This window comes from Mus caroli, unplaced genomic scaffold, assembly GCF_978045245.1.
Source record: "Mus caroli unplaced genomic scaffold, Mus_caroli_1 scaffold_5, whole genome shotgun sequence".
In the NCBI taxonomy this organism is placed as follows: domain Eukaryota; kingdom Metazoa; phylum Chordata; class Mammalia; order Rodentia; family Muridae; genus Mus; species Mus caroli.
Genome location: NW_028227260.1, coordinates 75,391,297 through 75,415,810, shown reverse-complemented (window position 1 = coordinate 75,415,810; position 24,514 = coordinate 75,391,297). Strand labels below are relative to the sequence as shown.

The 24,514-nt window shown below is 36.1% G+C and overlaps 1 protein-coding gene across 2 annotated transcripts in view; it reads right to left on the bottom strand.

Annotated features, from left to right (window-relative positions):
* The window catches only part of Pola1 (DNA polymerase alpha 1, catalytic subunit), a 324,394-nt gene that overhangs the window by 172,593 nt on the left and 127,287 nt on the right, over positions 1–24,514 (bottom strand). For both annotated transcript variants that reach the window (XM_021153188.3, XM_085838130.1), the window contains 6 exons: positions 18,994–19,026; positions 18,164–18,256; positions 16,172–16,377; positions 13,565–13,697; positions 6,237–6,368; positions 438–612 (listed from right to left, as the gene is read on the bottom strand). In XM_021153188.3, coding sequence (XP_021008847.1) covers positions 438–612; positions 6,237–6,368; positions 13,565–13,697; positions 16,172–16,377; positions 18,164–18,256; positions 18,994–19,026 — 772 coding nt within the window. The remainder of the gene's footprint in view (positions 1–437; positions 613–6,236; positions 6,369–13,564; positions 13,698–16,171; positions 16,378–18,163; positions 18,257–18,993; positions 19,027–24,514) is intronic.

Sequence of the window (24,514 nt, the reverse complement as noted above, 5' to 3'; positions counted from 1 at the left end):
ATAAATTAAGAACCATCCAATTTCTAGATAATAACAGTGAGTCTAATTTTAGAAAATTTAAAGTAAACGCTAAAAGTTAAAGTTGCATTTTCTTACTTTATAACAAAATACAGTTAGACAAGATGCAAAAATTCATTAACCTCCTTATTAATGGAAGGTGACTAATTAGACCTTTAAAAATGGGAGCACTGTGACCATATTAGTACATAAATTCTTCCTTTCCTCAGCACTCAGTGAATATCACCTGCAGGCCCAGACTCACAAAGTACGTGGAGCTCACCTTCTGGTGGGATAGATGAGGCAAGCAACTACAAAGAGCAATAAAACAAAGTAACAGACACACTCTTGCTTCTGCAAGCAGAGATACTAACACACACAGGAGGAATATGCATATCACTACTACTTTATGCAGCTTTTCAGGAGTTTGGGACACTTACCTAGCCATAATGCAATGAGTACAGCATCAATTCCATCTATTGGCTCACAGATCCGAGCCACAACAGGGTGGATCTGCTGGGCCAAGTAGTATTGGGTGTCGATGGCTAAATTGTCAAGTTTCTGCAATTGTTCTGGGGCATAGGCCCTCTGAGTTGCAGTGAGGTTTGACCCATCCTGAAAGAAGACACAGCATAAAGTTGTAAGCAACTCAATCACACATACACTTGCTTAATTAAATAGATGGACAAACGTTTCAATTGTCTGTCCTTAGTTCCAAACACCAAGAAGTCTTGCCCTGTTAAAAATCTCACATGTATCTTAGACTAGGAAGACCAAGAACTTTTTGGTCTCAATTTTATCCATTGCTTGAGAATGCATTGTATTGTGCTCTTTTCTGTCAGGATAGGAAACCAGTAAGATGACACTAGATTATAATCCTACCTGCCATATCATAAGAAAAAATGAAAAAAAAAAAAAAAAGGAAAGAAAATACCAGTGACTATTAGTCTGAGAATGACTTTTAAAGACATGACAATAAAAGAATAAATAACATTCCTTTATCCTATTAATGCAATTACTTCCAGCTACAATTTCAACCATAGAAGCATATATCCTTTCTAACTGTGTGCCCAAATAAAGCCTTTGTCCTTTATTTCTTTGGGGTATTTTATCACAGTGACAAGGAAAGTAACTGATTTACCTACACAGCAGCAGTACTCGAAAATCAAAGGGGTATCAAGGAGGCTGATCTCTCCGCAAGCAAATGAAGGTGGGATAGATACTCTTCTCAGGGGCTACTTGTTTTATACTTTAAAATTAAACTTGTGAGATTTGATTTAATTAGCTCACATACAGCTCTGTAGTGATGTCACTGACATCTGTGAATCAAAAAGTCATCATTCTACTGGACCAACATCCAATGATTCACTTCACTCTTCCTCTTGACTGAAACAACAGAATTTAATATTCACACTAGTAAATTATAACTATTCACAGTGCTCAGCTGCTCTGCAGAACTGATTATAATGTGAGTCCTATTCTTTCACTCCTGCCACAATCAGTCTCTTCTCGGCTCAGCATTCAGCTCAAAACATAGGCAACCTTCCATATCATGGTCTTTACCAGAGACACAAGGCAGGGCCTACCTACTCTTTGAGGTTCTGTTCCTGATAGAAGCAGAATGTATCTGTCTTGCAATTAGGTGCTACCTGGTCTGAAGTATGATGAATTTTCTAGAAAGAAAGCTACCCTCAGGTTAAAACTTGTTTGTCTATATTTCACAACTCAATAAAAAAATTAATGAGAATGAATGAGGCTTAATCATGTCCTTTAAGCAAACTGAATTGTAAGGTGGAAATGAGGTAACAGCTGCTACCTGGGCATTTGAAAACAATCATCAGGCTATGTCTTCATGTGCTATACTCAGACTGCCTTTTAGTACCAGAAATCTGCTCACCCTATAGAATCAGGCTTTTGTTGAATTTAATCTTTTCTTTCATGATTTTTTGTTGCTGTTGAGGCTGATCTTATACTGTCCTAGGCTGACTTCTAGCTTAGTGCTGTATCAAAGGATGACCTTGTACTACTACTGATCTTCCTCTCTCTACCTTCCAAGAGCTGGATTTACACCACCACACTGAGGAAACTCAATTACTTTTGAATAATGAATTAAAGTCAATTTTATGTAAGTGAAAAAAATTAAGGCACTGGTGAACTGGAGTGAAGATAAAATATTTGTGTAGCATGCACATGGTCCTATGACTGCCATCTGAAAGACCCAACAAGCAGCTGAAAGAGTCAAATGCAGATATTTGCACCCAACCAATGGACATAAGCAGCTGTCCCCTGTTGTTTAATTAGGGAAGGCTGAAAGAAGCTGAGGAGAAGGGTGGTCCTGTAGGAGGACCAGCAGTCTCAATTAATCTGGATCCCCGATCACTCTCAAACACTAGACCACCAAACAGACAGCACACACCAATATGAAATGAGGTCCCCAACATACATAGAGTAGAGGACTTCCGGATCTGTGTTCATTCAGAGATGATGCGCCTAACCCTCAAGAGACTGGAGGCCCAAGGGAGTTTAGAGGTCAGGTGGGGTGGGGGGTGGGGGCATCCACGTGGGATGGGGAGTAGGTGTGGGATGGGGAGCAGACAGAGGGCAGATGGGTGGGGGCAGGGAATGGAATATGGAGTGTAACAAATAAATTTAAAATAATATTAAATTAATAATAAAAAAGAACTGCAAAACAACCACCACCAAGTGCTTTGAGTTACTTTCAAATATGTATCACTAGAAGATTTCATAAAGGAATATTGGTATTTTTAAAGAGCAGATGCAAATTTCTGAGCATTCTTTCTACTTACAGCATTCTACCTCTAAATAGCTTGTAGCTAACTAAGAGTGAGCCCAACATATTTCCTACTGTATTCTTAAAACCTAAGCTCAAATACAGCAAGTTTCACAACTGGTTAGCTAACAGGTTTTATAATGTGTGCTGGAAAACCATTTAGGCTCTCACCTAAGATATATTACTGAAAGATCTAGTCCCTAAACTGAACAAGATGTCAACAGCATGTGGCATACATGGACATGTGACATACACCTTTTAAGAACAGATAAGGAAGCAAAGTTGGTCTTTCTTGAGGTATCCATGTATCAACTCATGAATTTGGGGGATAACTAGGTACTCTACAAGAGCCTATGTTAATGGAAAACTAATGGGAAAAAAATCTAAAAGCAATTATGCCAAAGGTTTGCCTTACAAAAATTATGACTTATGAAAACTAAGTGCAAGTTTAAAATTAGGAAACAAAGGCTGATAAGATGGCTCAGCAGTTAGGAGCACTGGCTGGTCTTGCAGAGGACTGGGATTCAGTTCCCAGCATCTACATGGCAGCTCACAACAGTCTGTAACTACAGTTCCAAGTCATCTGATACCCTTTTCTGCATCCACAGACATCAAGCACATATGTGTTATACACACATATATGTGGGCAAAACACTCACCAAAATTATAAAAAATAAATCTTTGAGTTACCAGTAGGATACAGTCAGTGTTCTATATGTAAAATATTAAATAAAACTGAACCTATTTGAAAAACAGGCTATTCTTAGAGAACACCCTGCCTTAAGGCAACACACAATCTTCTTAGAAATTTGTTACCAGACATCTTCACAAACTTTTTCTAAATATTATGGTATGAAACTTAACAGAAAAGGAGACAGGAAGCGTTGGCTAGCAAACATGATTAAAGATAGCTTGTCCCACTGAGAAGAACAATAGCAAATTAAAATCCTTTGCCATTTCTAAGAATGTGCTAAAGAAAAATAAATTAATAAACACAGATATGAACTGTACTTTAAAAAGAAGGACCAGCATTAAGTGGGTGGAAAGATGCTAAAGTGACATCAAATAGGGCTTATTGTACTGCATTAGCATCAGCATTTTAAAGACTTGTATTTTAATCCAAACAAGAATACCAAATATTTTGGCATTAAGGAATACAAGGTTGACTTTTAAATACATCTATCATACTATTTTATAGATTACCAAATACCTCCATTCTAGTTTTAAACAAAATATTTAACCTTCTTGATTTTATCATTAGATGCTATTTTACTGAACCTGTATTATTTTTCAAACTTATAAGCTACCATCTGTTCTTGTCATTAATAATCTAAGAGCTTTTCAATGTATGTGAAGACATAAGTGAAAAAAAAAACTAGTCTATTTACCAAAATCTTTATTTGCATAATTTGAAAATTGTTTTTTTGAGATGAGACTTGTCAGAAGCAATATGCAAAGCACATTAAGGATCTGAGCAAGCCAGACATTTATGGAAATATTTTCCTGCAGGAATTGGCTTTCGCTAACAGTTCTTAATCAAGGGTAACCCTAGGAGGGAGATAGAGTCAAGTGCTGATTCCTGTCCATGTACTTATCATTGTTATGTACATCGTCTACAGTATGGGGCAGATATTACATTAACACACTAGCTTCTGACTGTCATGAAGCCTTTTGCTTATAAAGCATACTGGATGTGTTCTAGCAAAGGTCAATTGTACAGAAATGAATTTTAAGGTTTACCTAAATGTTTTACTGTAATAATGTACTATGACTCTTACTAATAAAAAAAATAATCTTATTCAGATGAATTATTTCTTGGGGGTGAAGTAGGCCATACATTAGTAATTTGAAAGAACTTGAGAGAGGCTGATTATTAACTTCCTTTTGCATGAAGGGAGAAAAGTTTGATGTTCTTTTCTTCCAACTGGAGTCAAGTACTTTCAGAGAAAAAAAGCCCTGATGTCCTACCCTGCCCTACTTCCCTACGGACCCTGTTAATGGCATGCCATTCTCCAACAAAACTACTTTTAAGTTGTAAAGTATGTTGAGAAAGATTACAATATCCTTGGAGGTGTATCACAGACGAGGAGGAAGGGAAACATGAAGGAGACAGCCTATAGAAGAGAAAGTGAGATGGGGGAGGAGAAAGGAAAAACTAGTTGGATCATGACTGTTTTTTCCATAAAGTATATCTTCAAGCCTTTCAACTTTCTCCATGTAGCTACACATTTTTTCAAGTAATGTGTTTGATAAGTAAGGAGGACAAACCATTTATTCTACTATTCTACTGACTCATCATAATGAAAACTGTCACAAGAGGAACAATTAATAACAACTACCTACTACTGTTACTGGACATACCACCATAAGTACATATACTTCCTGTTCTCTTTTTGTATTGCTGGGGATCCAACACAAGGCATCACACATACTAAGAGAGTATTCAACCACTAAGCTATAATCACAGCCTATGACATTTTCACAGCAATTATTTTAGCATTGAAATAGTAGTAACTGTTATAAAACTGTCTCATTAAGCTAATTTCAAAAGACCTCCAAATGCTACTTTGAATTCTTTGTGAAACTTGTAATGAACCATTATAGAACTTTTTTTAAAAAGATTTATTGATTTATTATATGTAAGTACACTGTAGCTGTCCTCAGATACTCCAGAAGAGGGCATTAGATTTCATTACGGATGGTTGTGAGCGACCATGTGGTTTCTGGGATTTGAACTCGGGACCTTCAGAAGAGCAATGGGCGCTCTTAACCACTGAACTATTTCGCCAGCCCATGGAAGTCTTTTTTAAGACTTGAAAGCTAGCTAAACTAAACCATCTCTATATGGGACCAGTTCCTTAGAAGAATACTACTAGGTAAGGTAATGTGGCAATCTAGATTTGACCCAAGATTCCAAGACCAGTGACTTAGTGTGAATAAACATTCATGTGTGCACATGTATGTGGAGGACAGGTGGGTATCCGGTGACTTGTTCAATCACTCTACCTTATATTTTCCTTGTATTTTATGTGTGCATGTGTTTTATCTGTATGTCTGTCTGGGCAACACAACTGTATCTGGTATCTGAGGGGGCCAGAATAGTGTCAGATCTCCTCGATTAGAGTTGCAAACAGTTGTACACCAACATATAGGTACTAGAATTAAATCCAGATCCTCTGGAGCAACAGCCAGTGTTCTTGACTGCTGAGCCACTTCTTTATATTTTTAAAACAGAGTCATTCAATGAATGCCATCAAGTTCTGAGTATCTTATATGACCCCATCCTCTAGTACTACAGTTACAAACAAAAGCTACTCTACCAGACTTTTTTTGTGAGGACTGGAGATCTGAACTAAGGTCTTCACATATGCAAACACTTCCCATAGAGCCATGTTCCCAGCCCAGGATTCTTAAGAAGCACAAGTCTTGTACAATAGAATCGTTTTACCTGACAGATAACATAGGACACCGTATCACCAGCTTTCACCTTCCTGCCTCCTTGAGAATTTATCCACAGTGCAACATGTACATGAGGTAAGCTTTTTCTATCAGGGTAATCCTGGGGATCCTTTGTCAATGCCTAAAAGACAAAAGAGGGGGAATAAAAACCCCACCAAAATTTAGAATGGAACTTTCTATGCATATATGCATCAAAGATTTTTGCCAGAATCATATATGTATAACATAACAGTGTGTATGCAGACCACACAGCCATAGAATCTTCCAACAGTTCATCCTCAAGATTTCCTTCTCCATCAATTAGTAACTGGCATAACCACACAGAAGCCTAAGAAATAAATATGTTAATGGGCTTTGCCACATAATATTTGAATACTTAAAATAATCAAGACTCTAGCTCCAGTGTTCTATGTAGCCTTAGAGTTCTCCTCATGTTTGTAATTTTCTCATTTGATTAGTTAGATTGAAGACTAACAGCTACTCTCTCTCACTTAATAATGTTTCTCCATATCTTCTCTGACTAAATAACACCCCCACACACACACACACACACACAATGTACCACACAGCACTGAATTTACTCTGAATGTCAACATAAGCAATAAGTTTGTAACAGAAAGTGCACACAAGATCTGGAACAGCACTAGTCAGAAGAAAGTTACTTCCTAACACTGGCATTTGTATTGATACAGAAGGAAAACTGGGTAAAATTGTAGATGCCTTAAAAATATGAATCCCAAGAGAAGCACCTAATTGTACTGATAGTCACTGTATTCTTTCTACCACCATAACAAGGTACTTTCACTTGAGAACATTCTTGATGAAGCAGTAAAATCTAGGAACTTTGAGGGGGACAGTCTCCCCTGTGTAGCCCAAGTTGACTTCAGAACTCAGTATGAAAACAGGCTAGCTACAAACATGAGGCAATCCTTCTGCCTAAACTTCCTGAATGCTGGTATTACAAGCATGACCCAGCTTATCTAGCAAGTTAGTAATTCCCAAAATTTTTAACTTTGAGAACAAGTCTACTTTTCTGTATTGATGAAACACAATGAAGAATAAAGGTTACTCTAGGAAAACTGTACAACTATTTGAGTTACAGGTTAAACTAACTGCTATTTACATAGAATGCAATTTTTACTTGAAAGAATGGTAAGAAAACTAGTTATTTTGACATGTGAACCCCCAGTTTCTCAAAAACAAAAAACCTAAACTAAATAAAACCTGCTACACTTCAAGAAGAAGAAAAAAATCAATCTGACAATAGGTATCAAATACAACCTTTCAAGCCCAACGCAAAACTTAGAAAACAGGTTTCCACTTCTGAGGACTTGCCAGCTTCCCAATACTGGATATTTCTAATAAAGTAGGAATATTTTAACATGCCTTTAGGCAGTAGACTTGAAATACACTCATTTTAATATATACATAATTCAGGGAATCAACCAACAAACAATCATTCCACAATGTCATACACTGATAAAATACCCACTCAAAGCTCAATACATAAAACTTTATGTAAATAAAGTAAATAAGATAAAAATACGTGGTACATATGGACAAAGATGGCATATAGCAAACACATTATTATATACAATGGATATATACTTACAAAAATAAGTAAAAAATTAAACAGTTTACTGAAATGGTTTTGGACTTCACATCACACATAACATTTGAAAATATACAACATCTAGAATTCTAATGCACGATCAAAGAAGAGTCTTTAAACTATCAAGAAAAATAACAAATACTTTTGCCTTTTTCTAATTATCTCTATACAATTGAAATTTATATATCAGGAAAACTATACATCACAACAAAATAGAAATAGAAAGTAGGCAGGAAAGTTCAGATAGTATCTACCAAGATAGATAGTAAAGAGTTTTGCAAAATGGAAAATGGAAGGCTAGTGAGATTGTTCAGTGGTTAGGAACACTTTCTGTTCTTGCCAAGGACCTGGGGTCACTTCCCAGCAATGTATGGAGGCTTACATCTATCTGCAACTCCAGGTCCAAGAAACTGGATGCCTCGTCTGGCCTATATGGACACAAGACAAGTGTGCAACATGCACATATGCAAGCCAAATACTCATACTAATGAAATATTACACAACTACGCCATTCCACTAGATAACTTTACTTTTTTAAAACAAAGTTACAACGTGGACTATGACTTGGATGAGCAATATTGCATAGACTCCTTGGGAAAAAAACAGCTTTATTTAAGAAAATAATTACTTTCAAAAAATGACTATTCTTGAGTACAATATTGAGAAATTCTGAACATTATGGAACAGCATTTCTAATTATGAAATAGAGAATATTCAAAGATTTAGAAAGCTGGATTTACAAACCATATATACATATGGTACACACACACACACACACACACACACACATGGGATGAGCTGCTGGACAGCTGATGGGTGATCTCAGTTTGATCTCTAGGATCCACATGGTAGACAGAGAGATCTAGTTCCTTCAAGTTCTCCTCTGGCCTAGCCATGTATGCCATGGTGTATGAAGCCCCCACACTCATACACATACATATGCACAAGCCTGTGTCACCCCAGCTCCAAGGACATAGACATGCAATTTAAAAATATTTTAAGGGGCCTAGAGAGTGGTTAAGAGCACTGGCTGCTCTTTTGAAGGTCCTCAGTTCAATTCCCAGCAACCACATGGTGGCTCACAACCATCCGTAATGAGATCTGACGCCCTCTTCTGGTGTGTCTGAAGACAGCTACAGTGTACTTAGATATAACAATAAATAAATCTTAAAAAATTTTAAAAATACAAACAAATAAAAAATATTTTAAATGCACTCTAGTGGTATAAGCTCAAGGTATCCATGACTACTAAAAAGCAAGATTCAAAGTTTGTTATATCTTACAAATACGTAAGATTCCAATACTCCAGAAAAATCATATTTTTTTTTCTTTTTTAACAAAGCCTAGAATCTCCACAAAGGTAAATCTCACGACTTTATGTAGGCCTCCATCCTAATCTAACTTGCCATTTTCAAGCTCTACCAACATTATCTACAAAGATAATAAAAACAAACAAACAAAAAAAAACCATCATACTTTTCTAATAGATGTCATTCTTTTTCTATTCCACTCTCCTTTGAAAACAGTAAAATCTCAACTCAGAATTTCCCAAATTTTAAATGATATAAGAATTCAGGTAAATGTTAAAGATTAACAAAAAATACAACTCACCTTTGATATATGAATAGCTTACTCTAAACTGAAACAGACCTCTAACCATGATATAATTCATCACAATTTGCTATACTTGCAACAACACTACAAAAAGTTAAAAAAAAAATACTGTCAAACTATGTGGCCTTATCTGGCCTCCAACACACTAAACAGACAAGGTGGACCTTAAATAGCCTTTGCCTCCCAAGGGCTGGGTATGCATTACTATATCAAAAAACCCTCTTATCTAGAAATTTTAAAAGGGCTTGAAAGATAGTTTTGTCATTACATTGTTTAATCCAGGACAAGAAAAGCAAACAAAACAGCAGCCTGATCAGTTGCTAGACTTGCCATCCTAACTGGAGAGGCAGAGACAGGCAGCTCCCTGTGACAGGCCAGCCAGCCAACAACCCATTCAATAAGCTCTAAGTCAGTGAGATAGCACCCTGTCTTAAAAAACCAAAGAGGAGCTAAGAAGATATAGATGGCATAGTACTTGTACAAGCAGAAGAAACTGAATTTGACCCCCCAAAACCCATAAAAATGTTGAGTATAGACTTGCCCTTGTAATCTCAGCACTGGGGAGATAGAAGGAAAATAGGTGGATCCCTGGGGCTTCCCATTCAGCTAGCTTGGCCTACCTAGCAAGTTCTGGGCCGGTGAGAGGCTACCTCAGAGAAAGTTACAGAAGGTCTGCTGCAGTTATCCTGGCACACACACACACACACACACACACACACACACACACACAAAACACACAAAAGGATGGGTTGGGAATTGGCAGAGAGGGAGAAATAGGAAGGGAGAGGGGGATAATATGTAAGACAATGGGCCAGAAAATACTCTGCAAATAATCAAGAGGCTAGCATGGCTTTCCTCTAAGAAGCTCTACCCAGCAGCTGACTCGGCCTGATGCAGACAGCCACTGCCAAACAGTAGATGAAGCTTGAGGACTCTTATGGAAGAAGAGGAGGAAGGATTGCAGGTCGCAAAGGGGATAGGAAATCCACAGGAAAATCAACAAAACCAACTAACCTGGACCCTTGAGGCACTCATTATTTGAACCACCAACCAAAGAACATACATGGCCTGCACCTAGGCCTCCCTGCACATATGTAGCAGATATGCAGCTTGGTCTTCATGTGGGTTCCAAACAACAGAAGTAAAGGCTATCCAAAAAGGTGTTGCCTGTATGTGAGATATGTTCTTCTACCTGGGCTACCTTGTCTGGCCTCAGTGGGAGAGGGTGCACCTAGCCTCAAAGAGTCTTGATGTGCCAGGGGAGGGCAATATATGGGGGGGGGGGCCCACACCCACCCAGAAAAGAGGGGATGGGGGAAGAATTGTGTGAGGGTGTACCTGGGAGGGAGCAGTAAGTGGTACATAAAGTGAATGGGGGGGGGGAGAGAGACAGAGAGAGAAAGGTAGAGGGAGAGAGAGTGAGAGAGAGAGAGAGAGAGAGAGAGAAAGAGAGAGACAGACAGACGGGGAGGGGGGAAGAGGGGGAGAGGGAGAGAAGGAGGGACGGAGGGAGGGGGGAGAGAGAGAGAGAGAGAGAGAATGAATCAATCAATTTGAAATGAACTAGGTTTTCCTCATTTGACTTACCCTCAGCATATACTACTGTACATGTAAAAGGAATTCCCTATCTGCTAAGTGGATGATTAAACAAGCAAATTCTTTTAGAGCTCATCAAATTACTATTAGTTATCAACAATTACACTAAAAAAATGGAAAATATAACGCCATTAAGTCAGTTTCCGTTCTGTTCACATAAAAGAGCACAGGTCACTCTAGAGAGATGGCTGAGTGATTAAAGAGTGCCTATTGTTCTTACAGAAGAAGACCCAGCTTCAGTTTCCAGCACTAGAATAACAGCTGAGAACTGCCAGTAATTCCAGTTCGGTGATCTGACTTCCTCCTCTGAACTCCTACAGTTCCTTCATGCATGTGATACATATGTATCCACTCAGACACATTTAATAAGTAAATGTAAGACTCACTGCCCTTATTAACATACTATACATGAAGTATTAACTTTTACTACTAATAGCAATCTCACCATAAGATAATAATTATTCAACCTGAGCAACTGATAATAGAGATATGATATTATTCTTTCCTTCTGTTTGGAAATTTAAAGAATAAAAACAAGTAAACTCACTGAAATTGATTCCTGGCCTGTGCAGAGTTCAGTCCCTTTTGCTGGGTTTGGTGGAACATACTTTTAATCTCAGCACTAGAAGGCAGAGGCAAAGAAATCTGGTTTACCCAGAAAGTTCCAGACAAGCCAGAACTGCACAGTGAGACCATGTCTTGAAACCAAATGAAAAAATATTAATGTAGACACAGAGATACCACTATATTCTTGACTAATGATCTTCTTACATACTGTAATATGAGCCAATAAGAGTGTGAGGACAGGAATCCTTGTAGATGCATCTGTGGTGTTGTGAATAATATAGTCAGGCTTAGACTGATTCTTTTAAATTTTTCTGTCCCTGGAGCCTCCTGTCACGGACAGCCATGTTTGGAGAAAGACAGACAAAGAACAGCTATAGATGCTGTATTTAGAATACTAAATACTAAAAGAAGAATGACGAACTCATTGATACTTCTTAGCAAAACACTCTACAGATGCCAGCATGTGCATGCACTTCATTATTAATAGTGAAGAGCTAGTGGTAAGGCACATACAGCCCCAGGTAGGATATGTTTATGATATGTAGACATTATGAACGTCTTTGGTTTTTTTTTTTTTTTAATTAAACACATGATGGATGGTCAGGGTAAAGAAACAGAAAATTGATCTAAGAATCAATGTAAGTCTTAAGTATATGCTAAGAGTTGTCTACTCTCCAAAATTCAAAGAAAAACAAATTAAACTCACTATGAAAGCTTCATATCCACTCATGGTGGTAATATTTTATTTAAAAAATCATCAAAGGAACTATGATGAAAATAGCATGCATATTTTGTTATTATTAACTGATACCACCTTTTCACAAAACAATTTTCCTAGATCCATTCAGATAGGTAGTTGTATCTTTTGATACAAATGGTTTTGTTTTATTTCATGGATTGTACCAGAAAGTAATTCGGGCTGGAGAGATGGCTTAGTGGTTAAGAGTATTGACTGCTCTTCCAGAGAGGTCCTGAGTTCAATTCCCAGCAACCAAATGGTAGCTCACAAGCACCCATAATGAGATCTGATGCCCTCTTCTGATGTGTCTGAAGACAGCGGTAGTATAGTCACATACATACATACATACATATATACATACACACACACACACACACACACAATAGTCTTTTGAAAAAAATTCATCTGAATGCAAAATAACAAGTGAACAAAGATGTTCAATGAAGTTATTTACAATAAAATTTAATGAAGAAAAAATTAAGTAAACGTGTCAGCAAAATAGATGACTAATGTGTTAACTTTGTTTATGAGTGCTAGGAATCAGACATAGGGACTTGCATATATGATTTTTCACATAATATAGATATAGGTTGGAAAAGATCTCCATACCCATAGTGTGATATTAGTTTAAGATATACAAGTACTTTAGATATAGAGTGGTTAGCACTATCTTAATTCTAACTGAATCTGTACCCAAAAATCTTTTGACTATAGATACTAGGCGGATCAGCATCTGAGAAGTAACATTTACATACACATTTGGGAGCAGGAACAAAAGGAGAAAGACAAGGAGACAGAAGACAGGTAACAGGGAGGAGGGGGATGGGGAGGAGGAAGAGAGAGGAAGACTGAGTGAAACTTTAAGAATGAGTATGAATGAACAGATCTATGCATCAAACAACTATTACTTTACAGGACTATGAAAAAAGGAACATTCTCTAGGCCTTGAGACACAAGCTAATTATGCCATGTGGAAGTAAAAGGGAAAGACAGGTCATCTGGGGCAGCCATGGCAGTACCTGTGGCTAAGAGAGCTACAATAATGTGCAATCTGTGAGACAGTTGCTAAGCAGCTTTCACCACCAGCTAGAATTTATTTAAATTGCAAGGATGAGGTGGTTCTTCAACTATCTGAAGGAGGAGAAAACACATGACAGCAGCTGGGCTCAGCAATAAATGCTACATTTACCTTGTTAATTTCAAACTGGCTCACTGGGACACTGCCATTTAGCACATTTTCTCCAATTTCTATTAACCTCTTCTGAATGTTTTCCACAATGGTGTCCCGGCTTTGATCAGAAAGAATCTGGCCAATGACAAAGCTGTATAAAGAAAAAAATACGATTTCTCATATCATATGTCATTAACAAAGAAAAGACAGACATCACGTCGCTAGATTGGCATGTGGACAAGAGCTTATGCCAAGAGCTATTATGAAGGTTAGTGTCTAAAAGGCAATTTGCATTTTATTTTATGTTTATGAGCAAACGTTTTGCCTACATGTATGTCTGCATATCAAATCTGTCTGACATAGGCAAAGGTCAGAAGAAGCTATAGGGTTCTGTGACACTGGAGTTAAGGATGGTAGTGCTGGAAATGAAACACAGGTCCTCTACAAAAGCAACAAGTGTTCTTAAGCACTAAGCCATCACCCCAATCACCACTGCTTTGTTTTTAAATATTAACTCTTCTATAACTTTACTTACCTATGAATTCCAGGTCTACCCTTTGACATAGACTACTCATTTATGTAGCGGCTAATGCTTTTATATACGACAGAGAAAAATGTTTGTCATCAGATTTTATGATTATAAAATATAGAAGCGATTATATTCTAGCCATAAGTTAATGTTTTAGAAGATAAATGTTATCTTTATTCATAAAGCAACAAGATAGCATATCTGGTATCAAGATAGCATCTCCATCTAAGATGGCTATTTAGCTAGGTATGAAGAAATACAAAGCTCCAGAAAGAAATTTTTAAAAATCTAAGAGGCTAGAAAATTGGCTCAAAGGTTAAGAGTACATACTTGGCTGGGCAGTGGTGGCACACGCCTTAAGTCCCATCACTTGGAAGGCAGAGGCAGGCGGATTTCTGAGTTCGAGGCCAGCCTGGTCTACAGAGTGAGTTCAAGGACAGCCAGAGCTACACAGAGAAACCCTGTCTCGAAAAAACCAAGAATACATAATTGTTTTTCCAGAGGACCCAAGTTCAATTGTCAGCACCCACATAACAGCTCACAAATCTAGTTCCTGGATATCTAATACCCTTTTCTGGCATCTATGGGCACCAGGCACTAACATAGTACATAGACATACATCCAGCAAAACACTCATACACAGAAAATAATAAACTGAAAGAGGGTAAAAATTCCAAAACATAAAACTCTTCTTTTTTCAGGATCATTCAAAATTGTTCAATGTTCTAACTTTTAGGCTATCCCTCAAAAATTTCATATTATTGTACAAAGTCTCAAGAAAAATAAAGTAGCCAACATTTTATACATTTCTGAGAAAATGCAGATCAGGAGTTTGACAGCTGCTTTATAACTTGTCAGAAAAAGAACCCTGACAAAAACATTTGTATAGCTTTAATTACTAATAAATTTCTAACTCAGAGAAATTTGCTTCTATAATTATGCATCTTTCCTTAGAAAACAGAAAGCGAAGGAGAACAATTGACAGCCTACATGAAGTAGTTTCATCTTTGAGTATATTTAGAGCAACGAAGCATTCCAAAGCACATTTCCTAAGACAAGAAGCATGGACTCAGATGAGCACCTTTGCCTAATTAAGAGTGAATTCATTCAATCTCTCAACGTGCAAGCAGGAAGAAGATTGGAAAATAAGTTGAAAATGTTGATATCTACCTGAAAATTAAAAGTACTTTTAAATCTAGCCATCGTGGAAAACTTCTGCTTTCAGAACTGATCTAAATCACAATATAGGAATGTGAAAGATGACATATAACATGTCAAAGTATTAATTTTTCAAATGGGTACTTCATACTTTAATGTGAACACATAGTTTTTATCATGGTCTTTACTTTAATTTGCAAGGCTAGTAGGTCATGTATTATTACTTCAGAAGTACACACAGTATTTTAGAACTTGCTCTCAAATTAATCTGAGATTAGTAAGAATCATTTATATTCAAATGATATAGAGGAATAAAGTCTACTACATGGCCCAATTTTAATTGCACATTTCAAACTACATAACAGGGAAATCATAAAAATTATGTTTATAATTAGGATCTAGGGATTCAGTATACAACACTTTCAAAAAGAGGAATTTAAACAAAAAGCACTATCAACAAAATCAGCTCTCTAAGGATCCAGGTGTAAAGATTTATTCTCACCAGAACTTGCTATCTTAAAACTAGTGTCTCTTCTTGTGCAAATTTAGTGTTATCTAACTTTTAATCTAACTGTTAAATTTTATTTGTAATATGTAATAGTAACAATAACAACAAAGAGGGAAGTTGTATCCTTATGCTTGGCAGATTCATAGACATTTTCAATAGCACTTGGATTCTTTTAAAAGAATTTATTTCTTTTTAGTTTACATCCATTGGTATTTTGCCTGCATACATGTCTGTGTGAGGGTGTCAGATCTTAGAATTATAGACAGTTGTGAGCTGCCATTTGGATGGGGAGAATTAAACCCAGTTCTTCTGGAAGAGCTGTAAGTGCTCTTAACTGCTGTGCCATCTCTCCAGCCCCCACACTTGGATTTTTTTTTTTAAACAAAAATTTGAAGGACCAACAGCAAAAGTAAATAAAAGTTAAACTCACTTTCCAGTGTCCTTGGCAAGATCACACCAGTCTCTTCTAACTATATCTAATCCTTTCAGCTCCTGCTTGGTAATGTAATTCCCATCTGATGTTGGTTCAACAACTAGAGCAGCATATTTCTTTTTCTTCAGCAACAGCAGGGACTTGAAAACAGCATCAATGTCTATTTCAAGCAGTTTGTACAATTTATTCACTTCACTTTTTACCTGTAAAAATTTCAAATACTATTGTCAGATTTTCAAATGCCTAACAGGGAAAAGATGAACATGCTATGAGTTCCTGAGTTTTCTTCAACAAAACTTGAAAGCACATAATTAAAATTTATTATTCAACTTATATAACATAGATTTATTTAGTGCACAATTTAAAGACATTAAGATTAAGAAACAGAACAAAAACCAGATCTTAACATCACTTTCCAGAATTTACTGGGAAGACTCAACATCAGAATATCACAGAACTAGTGGTTCATAAATTTTTATTGTAGCATTATTGATAATAACTTAGTTACAAAATTAGCCTAGGTGTCCAGCAGAGAAACAGATAAAAAACATTCATTATACTTATGCATAATGGAATTTTCTAGACATAAAGAATGAAATTATAATGTATGTATAAAAATAGATACAACAATAAATTATCATATTCATCTAGTTAGTTGAGACACAGAAAAACAATTATTACACGTCTCCACTCATTTGTAGATTTTAGATTATATATGTATACATCCATACACATATAAAATCATATAAGTAGATTATAGAAAGTAGAAACAAAACTATTTAAGAGAACAAAAGGGATTCACTCATATTTAGGGGTACAAGACTATGAGGACCATGGCGAAAAGTACAATATAAACATATATGACAATGTCTGGATAAAAATCATACACACACACACACACACACACACTGAATACAAACCAATTAAAAATAAAATAAAGATCTGAACAACTTGAGAAGCTGAGGCAGGATGAACTCAATATTGACGTCAAAGTTCGGTGCTTACAGAGTTCAAGGAGAGCTAGAGCCATATAGCAAGACTTTATTTTTAAAATTTTTAAAATTTTTTTTAAATTAACAAAGAAACACAAATATTACATATAATTCCATCAAAATAAAGGCTAGGACTGGATCTTTTGTCTCCAGGAAATAACTATGGGAAGTTCTTTCTTGAGTCTAAAGAGAATGCATACATATTTGCCCTGAAACTGCTGAATTAACAACTACACAGTCCAACTAGTATGTGAGCAAAAACATTACATAGAACTTTTAAAAATAATATCCAAAACTGACATTGGCACATTAAATAACTATGTGCTGACTGAATAACAAAAGCCCTTCTTGAACTATGCTGATAAGGCCAAGGCACAAATCATCGCCTCTTGTGAAAACTCAAAAGCTTTGCAAGGCCAATAAGGAGTACAAAAGGTTGGTGCACTGTACAAGTAGAGAATACAGTTCAAATCCCACACTTTCCAGTAAGGAAAAAATGCTAATTCCTAAGATATTTCCAATTTTAGAATACTGGGACAAAAATCTTAACTACCAATGATTGCTTCTAAATGTTCTTTTGTATTTTCTAATATATTTTAAGTATTCCTATTAAATTAAATGAGTGTTTGTGAGTACACATGTATGTGGAGATAAGTAACTATCCATTCAAAGCTCTCTTTGAGATGTACCTGAATACTACTGGTTATACATTTCCTTCTGAATGACAATGTGAGAAGTTCTAATGTGACTATACTTAAACTTTTTTTAACAGGAAAAATGTTATCCATATCTTAAGGAAACCAATTGCCTTTGAATTTTTGTCTCAAAACAAATCAAAGTGTACGAAAAATTAAAGAAAATGAGAAATTTAATGACACTACACTTACTATGTTCAAAAGTATACACGTGCACCTAACACAAGAACTTATTATATTTACTGTGTTAAACACAGAGTTCACAAACCCAGGTTTAAAAAGCAATCATTAAATTATCTCACCTTGTTTCCCAACTTAAATACTTCTTCCAGGTTGGTGCTATTGGTATTTATCATAATTGAATCTGTGTCTCCATAAATAACTTCAAGATTCATCTAATAAAAGCCAAAAGTATAAAAATTAATAAAGAAAACACATGAATTGTTATATAAACTGAAAGTAAAGGTTGCGACTACTAGAACCTATAGGTGCCATTGATGTATGACAGGTCATGTTACTTACTATCCGTACTATCAGGGTACGCAACTCAAGATTAAGCCCTTCACGGACTAGAAATGTAAGTTGTGAAAGATTAAGAAAACCTTCCCAATTTTCTTCTAAAAATGCTGGGAGAATTAATTGTATGCACTTTCAATTCAAACATAATGTGGAATTTGATAAAAATAAGAATAAGCCTAAGAAACAGGGTCTTTTTTTAACCATTGTGGCATGTACTTAGTGGTCATGGCAATTTAAGAAGCGAAAAAATGTGGATGTAAAAATTCTAGGGCATAAATATTTATTAAATCCTCAAACAATATTTAGTAGACTATAAATAGTGCCAAAAATCAATAGCAAACAACACTTGAGCAAATAAGTATAAAGGAATGGAAATAAACTCTAATTCACACCATTACTAATTTGCCTGAAATACATACAGGCTTCAAGCAGGAGCTAGCATATCAGTGCTGATACAAGAGAAAAGGCTATAATCCATTAGGAGGGTTTATAAATGTAAACTAGGCATCCTAAAAACCAATTTTCAGTATGTTTTGGTTACACTTTTTCTTGACACAAAACTGTCACCTGGCATATTTAAGAGTTGTTTTAGAATGAAAATGTTCAGCATTACCTTCTGTACCATGTCTTTCGTATGCATCAAAATCTAAATAAAACAAAAGTCAACATTAATATATTACAAAATTACAAAGGCATAAACATAGTACAAGAGATTTCCAATTTCTAAGCATCTTTGAAACTCTTGAATATATCACACCAACTACTCTCAAATAACATAGGTATAATTCAAGTTTAATCTCTATGCTGATGCTTAATAGAGAGATGGAAGCTGATAAATATCTGTATTTCTAGGTATATTTAATAAACATATATAATAATGTACTCCTTAATAATATGGCAAGGGCCACTTATTCTCAGTACTAATATTTTAATAGGATTATATGATTTTTAAAAAGCTTTATAGCACTTAAAATCTAGCAATTCACACCCATATTCAGAATCTTAAAAGTATTCCATTTAACTTAAAATTATTTTGTAGACTGAGTTCCTTGAAGATGACCACATGCCATGGAGTTAGCCCAGTGCCCAGCAAAATGATGAATTTCAATAAACAGTATATGAAAACAAACATATAGTTTATTATGAATGGGTCTGTTTCCAGGCCCACATGCGACAGGCTACAAAACATAAAATAACATACACACAGACAAAAGCAGATGTAAGTTACCCCAAACCCTATCAGAAGCATCATATTTAATATGTGGAAAACCTCTGAAGAAATAATATGATGTACTGAGAACAGAGACAGAGGCAAGGAAATATTAAATCATGTGCAAAATACTATGCTGAGAGCACTTCCCACATTGTATAATTTCTTTCCCCAAGATCTCCAAGAGGTAGCTACTATTGATATCCCCATTTGCTAGCTGCCAAATGAAAAAGAAAGTAATTCCTTTCTCCTAGTCACAGCAAAACAAAGGTACAAAACAAGGCACTCTGGGCTAGAGGACAGAAGTCTTAATCACTCCACAGTATTGCCACTCTGGTATTAATCATTGTTTATGCATCTATCTAAATTAGAAGTCTCTTTTCCAGTAAGCCAGACAGAAGGATGCCTTTGTTCATGTTTTTCTACCTTGCAAGCTAACTGAAATCCCAAAGTTTCCTTTCAGTCTTTCTTGTGCTCCACAGTAAGACAAAGCTTAGTACACAGACAAGAGCAGATTATACATCTATCCATCACTTCTCATCTCCATTGCCAACTATCTGTTTTTACTACTGTCCAACTTAGTTCAAAGGTCCAAAAGTTCTTCATGCCTTCCATAACTTGGGGGGGGGGGGCATGGTGAATTCTATTAAGCTAAACCACTAGTTTTTATGTGGGCTATATAGTGGAATTACCTGAGGATTTTTAAATAACTAAAGCAGTGACGATCAAAATTGTCTCCAGAGCTTGTTCCGGATATAAAACTCTCCCTGACTCATGTTGAGAACGACTATGCAAGAGTACTGGCTTTCTAAAATTTACTACATGGTGCTACTTTTTCTATACAAAGAAAAACAAACACCAACACACACACCCACACACACACGCACACGCACACACACACACACACATGCGAGCGTATGCAGTATCTGGCTCAGAATATCTCTAACCAAAGTTTTGAAAAAGACTTCCAAAGATGATTCTTAAGATTGGTCCAAGAAAACCATGGTAATTCCATTTTGGAGATATTACCATGTAAAAGGCATGAGAATTAGAAGAAAGCCAGTAGTATAGATTGACAGTGAGCAACAATAGACATCATGGTGATCATGAAGGCCTACGCCAGAAAGTTCAAATGAACATGCTGAGAAAGCACCTAACTCGCAGGGTTATGTGGTTATTGCTGAATGACATCTGTAAAATAACTTTTCTTACTGCTTACAATTTGAATGAAACAGGACTAATCTCCTAAAATGTTTTCAAGATCAAGTTGAAATTTTACAACTACATCTAAACCCCAGCTCTACCTGTACAGCTGTTATTTCCTTCACAAAACCTTAGCTGGCCAAGGGAAATTGGCCAGTGTGTGAATAGTTACCATACTACAGGTTCATCTTTTCCTGCCTTCACTCATACAGAGAGATTTCTTGCCCAGTCCTCTGACCATGATTACAATTTATAAAGTTCACCTTAAACCGAATTTTATTCCATAAAGCCTGAGCTTACTGTCCCAGCCTAGAATATCATTGATCTGTTCTTGCCCTAGTAACCAAATGATGCTTTCTACTATTAAGGATTGTTACCCTCCCCAATTAGACCACACGCTTCTGGAGGCCCAAGGGCATGTTCACACCTGCAGACCTTAGATTTGACAAGCAATCAAACTGTATGCCAAGTGACTGGCAGGTCCTATAGTAATCTCAATTTGTTTTTCTAATAAACACTAAAGTTAAATTATGGAACAATGCAATGTAGAGAATACCCAACAATTTTTTGGGGGGTGGGGGAAAGGGAAATAATGAGATTGGCCTAAGATAAGCTTATCAAAGGTTCATCTCCACCTCCTTATAAGACTCAGCTACTCTCATCACATGATCAACAACATAAACTCCCTAAGTAACTGAGGTAGCTGTTACCTGCAAATGAAGTGACCCAGGATCAATGTCAATTTGCACTAGATACTCAGACCCAATTTTTGTTTCTCTTCTCTCATAATGTGCAACAAATCTATGCTATCATCCCTGTGCATGACCTAGCAACTTTCAACACTCACCTCTGTTCTAATCTGCCACAGACTCAATTCTTTCCAAGCCTGATCTGAAAGATGCTACCTAAACTATCTTCCCTAGTGGCATAACCCTTTGAGTGATTTTGGACTTTGTTGTTACTGCTGGTGTTACTGTCAAGACAGTACAACAAACTGCTTTTGTCAACTAATACTTTCATTTTAACAACCCACTTATTCTAATGACTAATAATCCATTATAGGAAGAGATCATAATTTATTCAATTAATGTTCTATTCATGAACATAGGTTGTTTAAAATCTTTGCCATTATAAACCATATTTCAATTCCCCCAAGTGAACTTACTGGGTCAATCATTATGTTTTATCATTTTTGAAAAATATAGCCCGCTAAACTCACTATAGAACCTATAATTTTGTATGTAGTTTCTATCACCATGTTCCCCAGTGCTTTCTACCAAGAGCTAGTGACAAAGCCCTCAAGTCAAAGTTCTCATGAGCCTGCAACCACTATCTTCCTGTTCTCCACTAAGCAGGTCTACATGATAGATACTGTAGTAACCTACAGAGTCTAACAGTTACCCAAGTACTAATAAGCAATACCATCCAAAGGCTTGCTTAGGCCCAAGCCTCAATTCCAACTGCTCAGTGGGGATGGTTCTATTATTGGATACCAATAAATACAAAACTTATCATCTAGAAGGCCCAGTACATGGAGACCACTAATGAATAACCTGATGGTGGTGGATGAATGACCCTAAAGGGTAGGTAGTTTCACAAGACCCATGTGACAAATGAGGAAAACTAAGTTGACACTTTACCTCAAGATTTAGAATTATGTTTGACCCAGAGGTTATAGTTCAGTGCCTGGTCTAGAAGCAGGACCTTTGGATACATTTTCTTTTGTGTTTCCACAGCTTTCTTACAAAAGCCAACCCATATGAATGTCCTAGGAGCTAATAATCATAAACTTATATGTCACAGGTATTTTCTCCATTGAAGAAGTACATTTGTAAAAATAGCTACTGGTATCCAGTAAAATCTACTGGACACAAGGTACAGTGAATACATGATGACTGTTCATAAATTCACATCAAAGTGACAAGCCTAATATTAAAGCTAGCCACTCTGACAGAAAATCATTTTATAAGCACCATTGGCCAGCAAACAGGGCTGTAAGATTGCTAAATTCATTAATAAGGCAGTCTACAGCTATCTGATTTCACAGCAACACCTGCATATTTAGCTACTCATTACCAATTGGATGATGGAATTTTTTTCAAGCACATTTCAAAAATCTGCCAACTTCAAGTGTAAAAAAATAAACTTTGTGGTTAATTTTTCCCTTAACAAAGTACAGCTGTTGAGAATAATTGTTCAAGATCTTACCCTGTAATGTCAACTGCAGCAGAACAAAGAGTATTTAATTAGCAAATCTATCCAGTAATTCAACACCTATTATATAAAATGCCTTCGTGATTTTATTCAGGATAATTTGCTAAGAGGGTTATTACTGACATTCAGATGGAATTTAAAATTCCTACGCAAGTCGAGTCATAATAGCAGTAATGATCTCCCCAATCAGGAGATTCGGTGTCACACAAGGCTCTCTTGCAATGCAGCAGCCGATTTCCTGACTTCTTAATTCCTGGGCTCAGCTCAGTGAGAGCCCTTCATGCCGATATTTCAGTCAGCAATACATCTTTAATGGGACTCTATTAAAATAACTAGAACAAAAATGACTTTTTTTTTGGTTAAAAAGAATGACAGCACTGCCATCATATCAATCATTACTGGCTTTGCAGAACAGTGTGGTTAGGGGGAAAGAGGAGGGGGAAATAGGAAAGGGGTGGGGGTGGGGAAAGCAATAATTAAAATAATATTAAAAGGTATTGTAACCCAAATCTGAGCTCTAAGGCAGGAGAAAGGTGGTAAAACTAAAAAAGGAAACTTAAAATTTAAAAAAATGTTTTCTTTTTTAAATAAAATGTTTTTTTTCCTGGAATACACATACAATATGCAGTTTACCAAGCAGAAAGCACAAGTTTTCCATACCGAGGTTAACAACTAACAACAGCCGCAAGCCAAGACTACTATTGACATGTGTATTTATAGGTTTTCCTAACCTGCCCAGCAGTACACCTTGGCGTTTATTTATATTTTCTTTCAAAAGAATACTGTTCTGTGGCAAAGCATTCAAAAGTTATGAAATGTTTTTAGATGTTGTTATAGATTAATAGTATTTATTAATACTAAATTGGAAACATCAGCATTTCACAGTTAAAAAACAGTTTCAAGGTCCTATACCCAATCATGTCTACTATAATAGCCACTAACAAGGTAAAATCTGTGTTAAGCATAATGGAAATCCTACACACTAATGAAATATTATATAAGGTCAAATTTCAAACAAATAATGAAAAGAAAATGAATATTGAAATCTCAATGGCTAAAATCACACAAAATTAAAAATAACTGGAAAATTAAAGAGCATAATGGGAGTAGCAAAATGAAGGATTTTGAATGATAGGAAAGAAAAAGTAGAAGAAATATAAATATTATATTTGGTAATCCAGCCATCATCTAAGTGCTTCCTACTCTAAATTTCAGCAATTTCCAAGCAAGACCCAAGGCTACACAGTTCTACTTGATGAACATTTATTTAAGCATATGTTATTAGATTGCATTTTCTCTTCATTTTTATTCTTAGTTTTTACATGTGTCTTCTGTGTAAAATGCTCAAAGAATATCTACTGTGAGCTGAATAAGCATTCTGCTTTCTGTCATTAACAATCACTGCTTTATGATAGGTTGCTTACTGCTATTAACATTAATTTTATTTTCTCTGAAACTAGGGTGTTCTTAGTACCTAGTTCTCTGAGCTGGGTAGGAATAGAAAGAA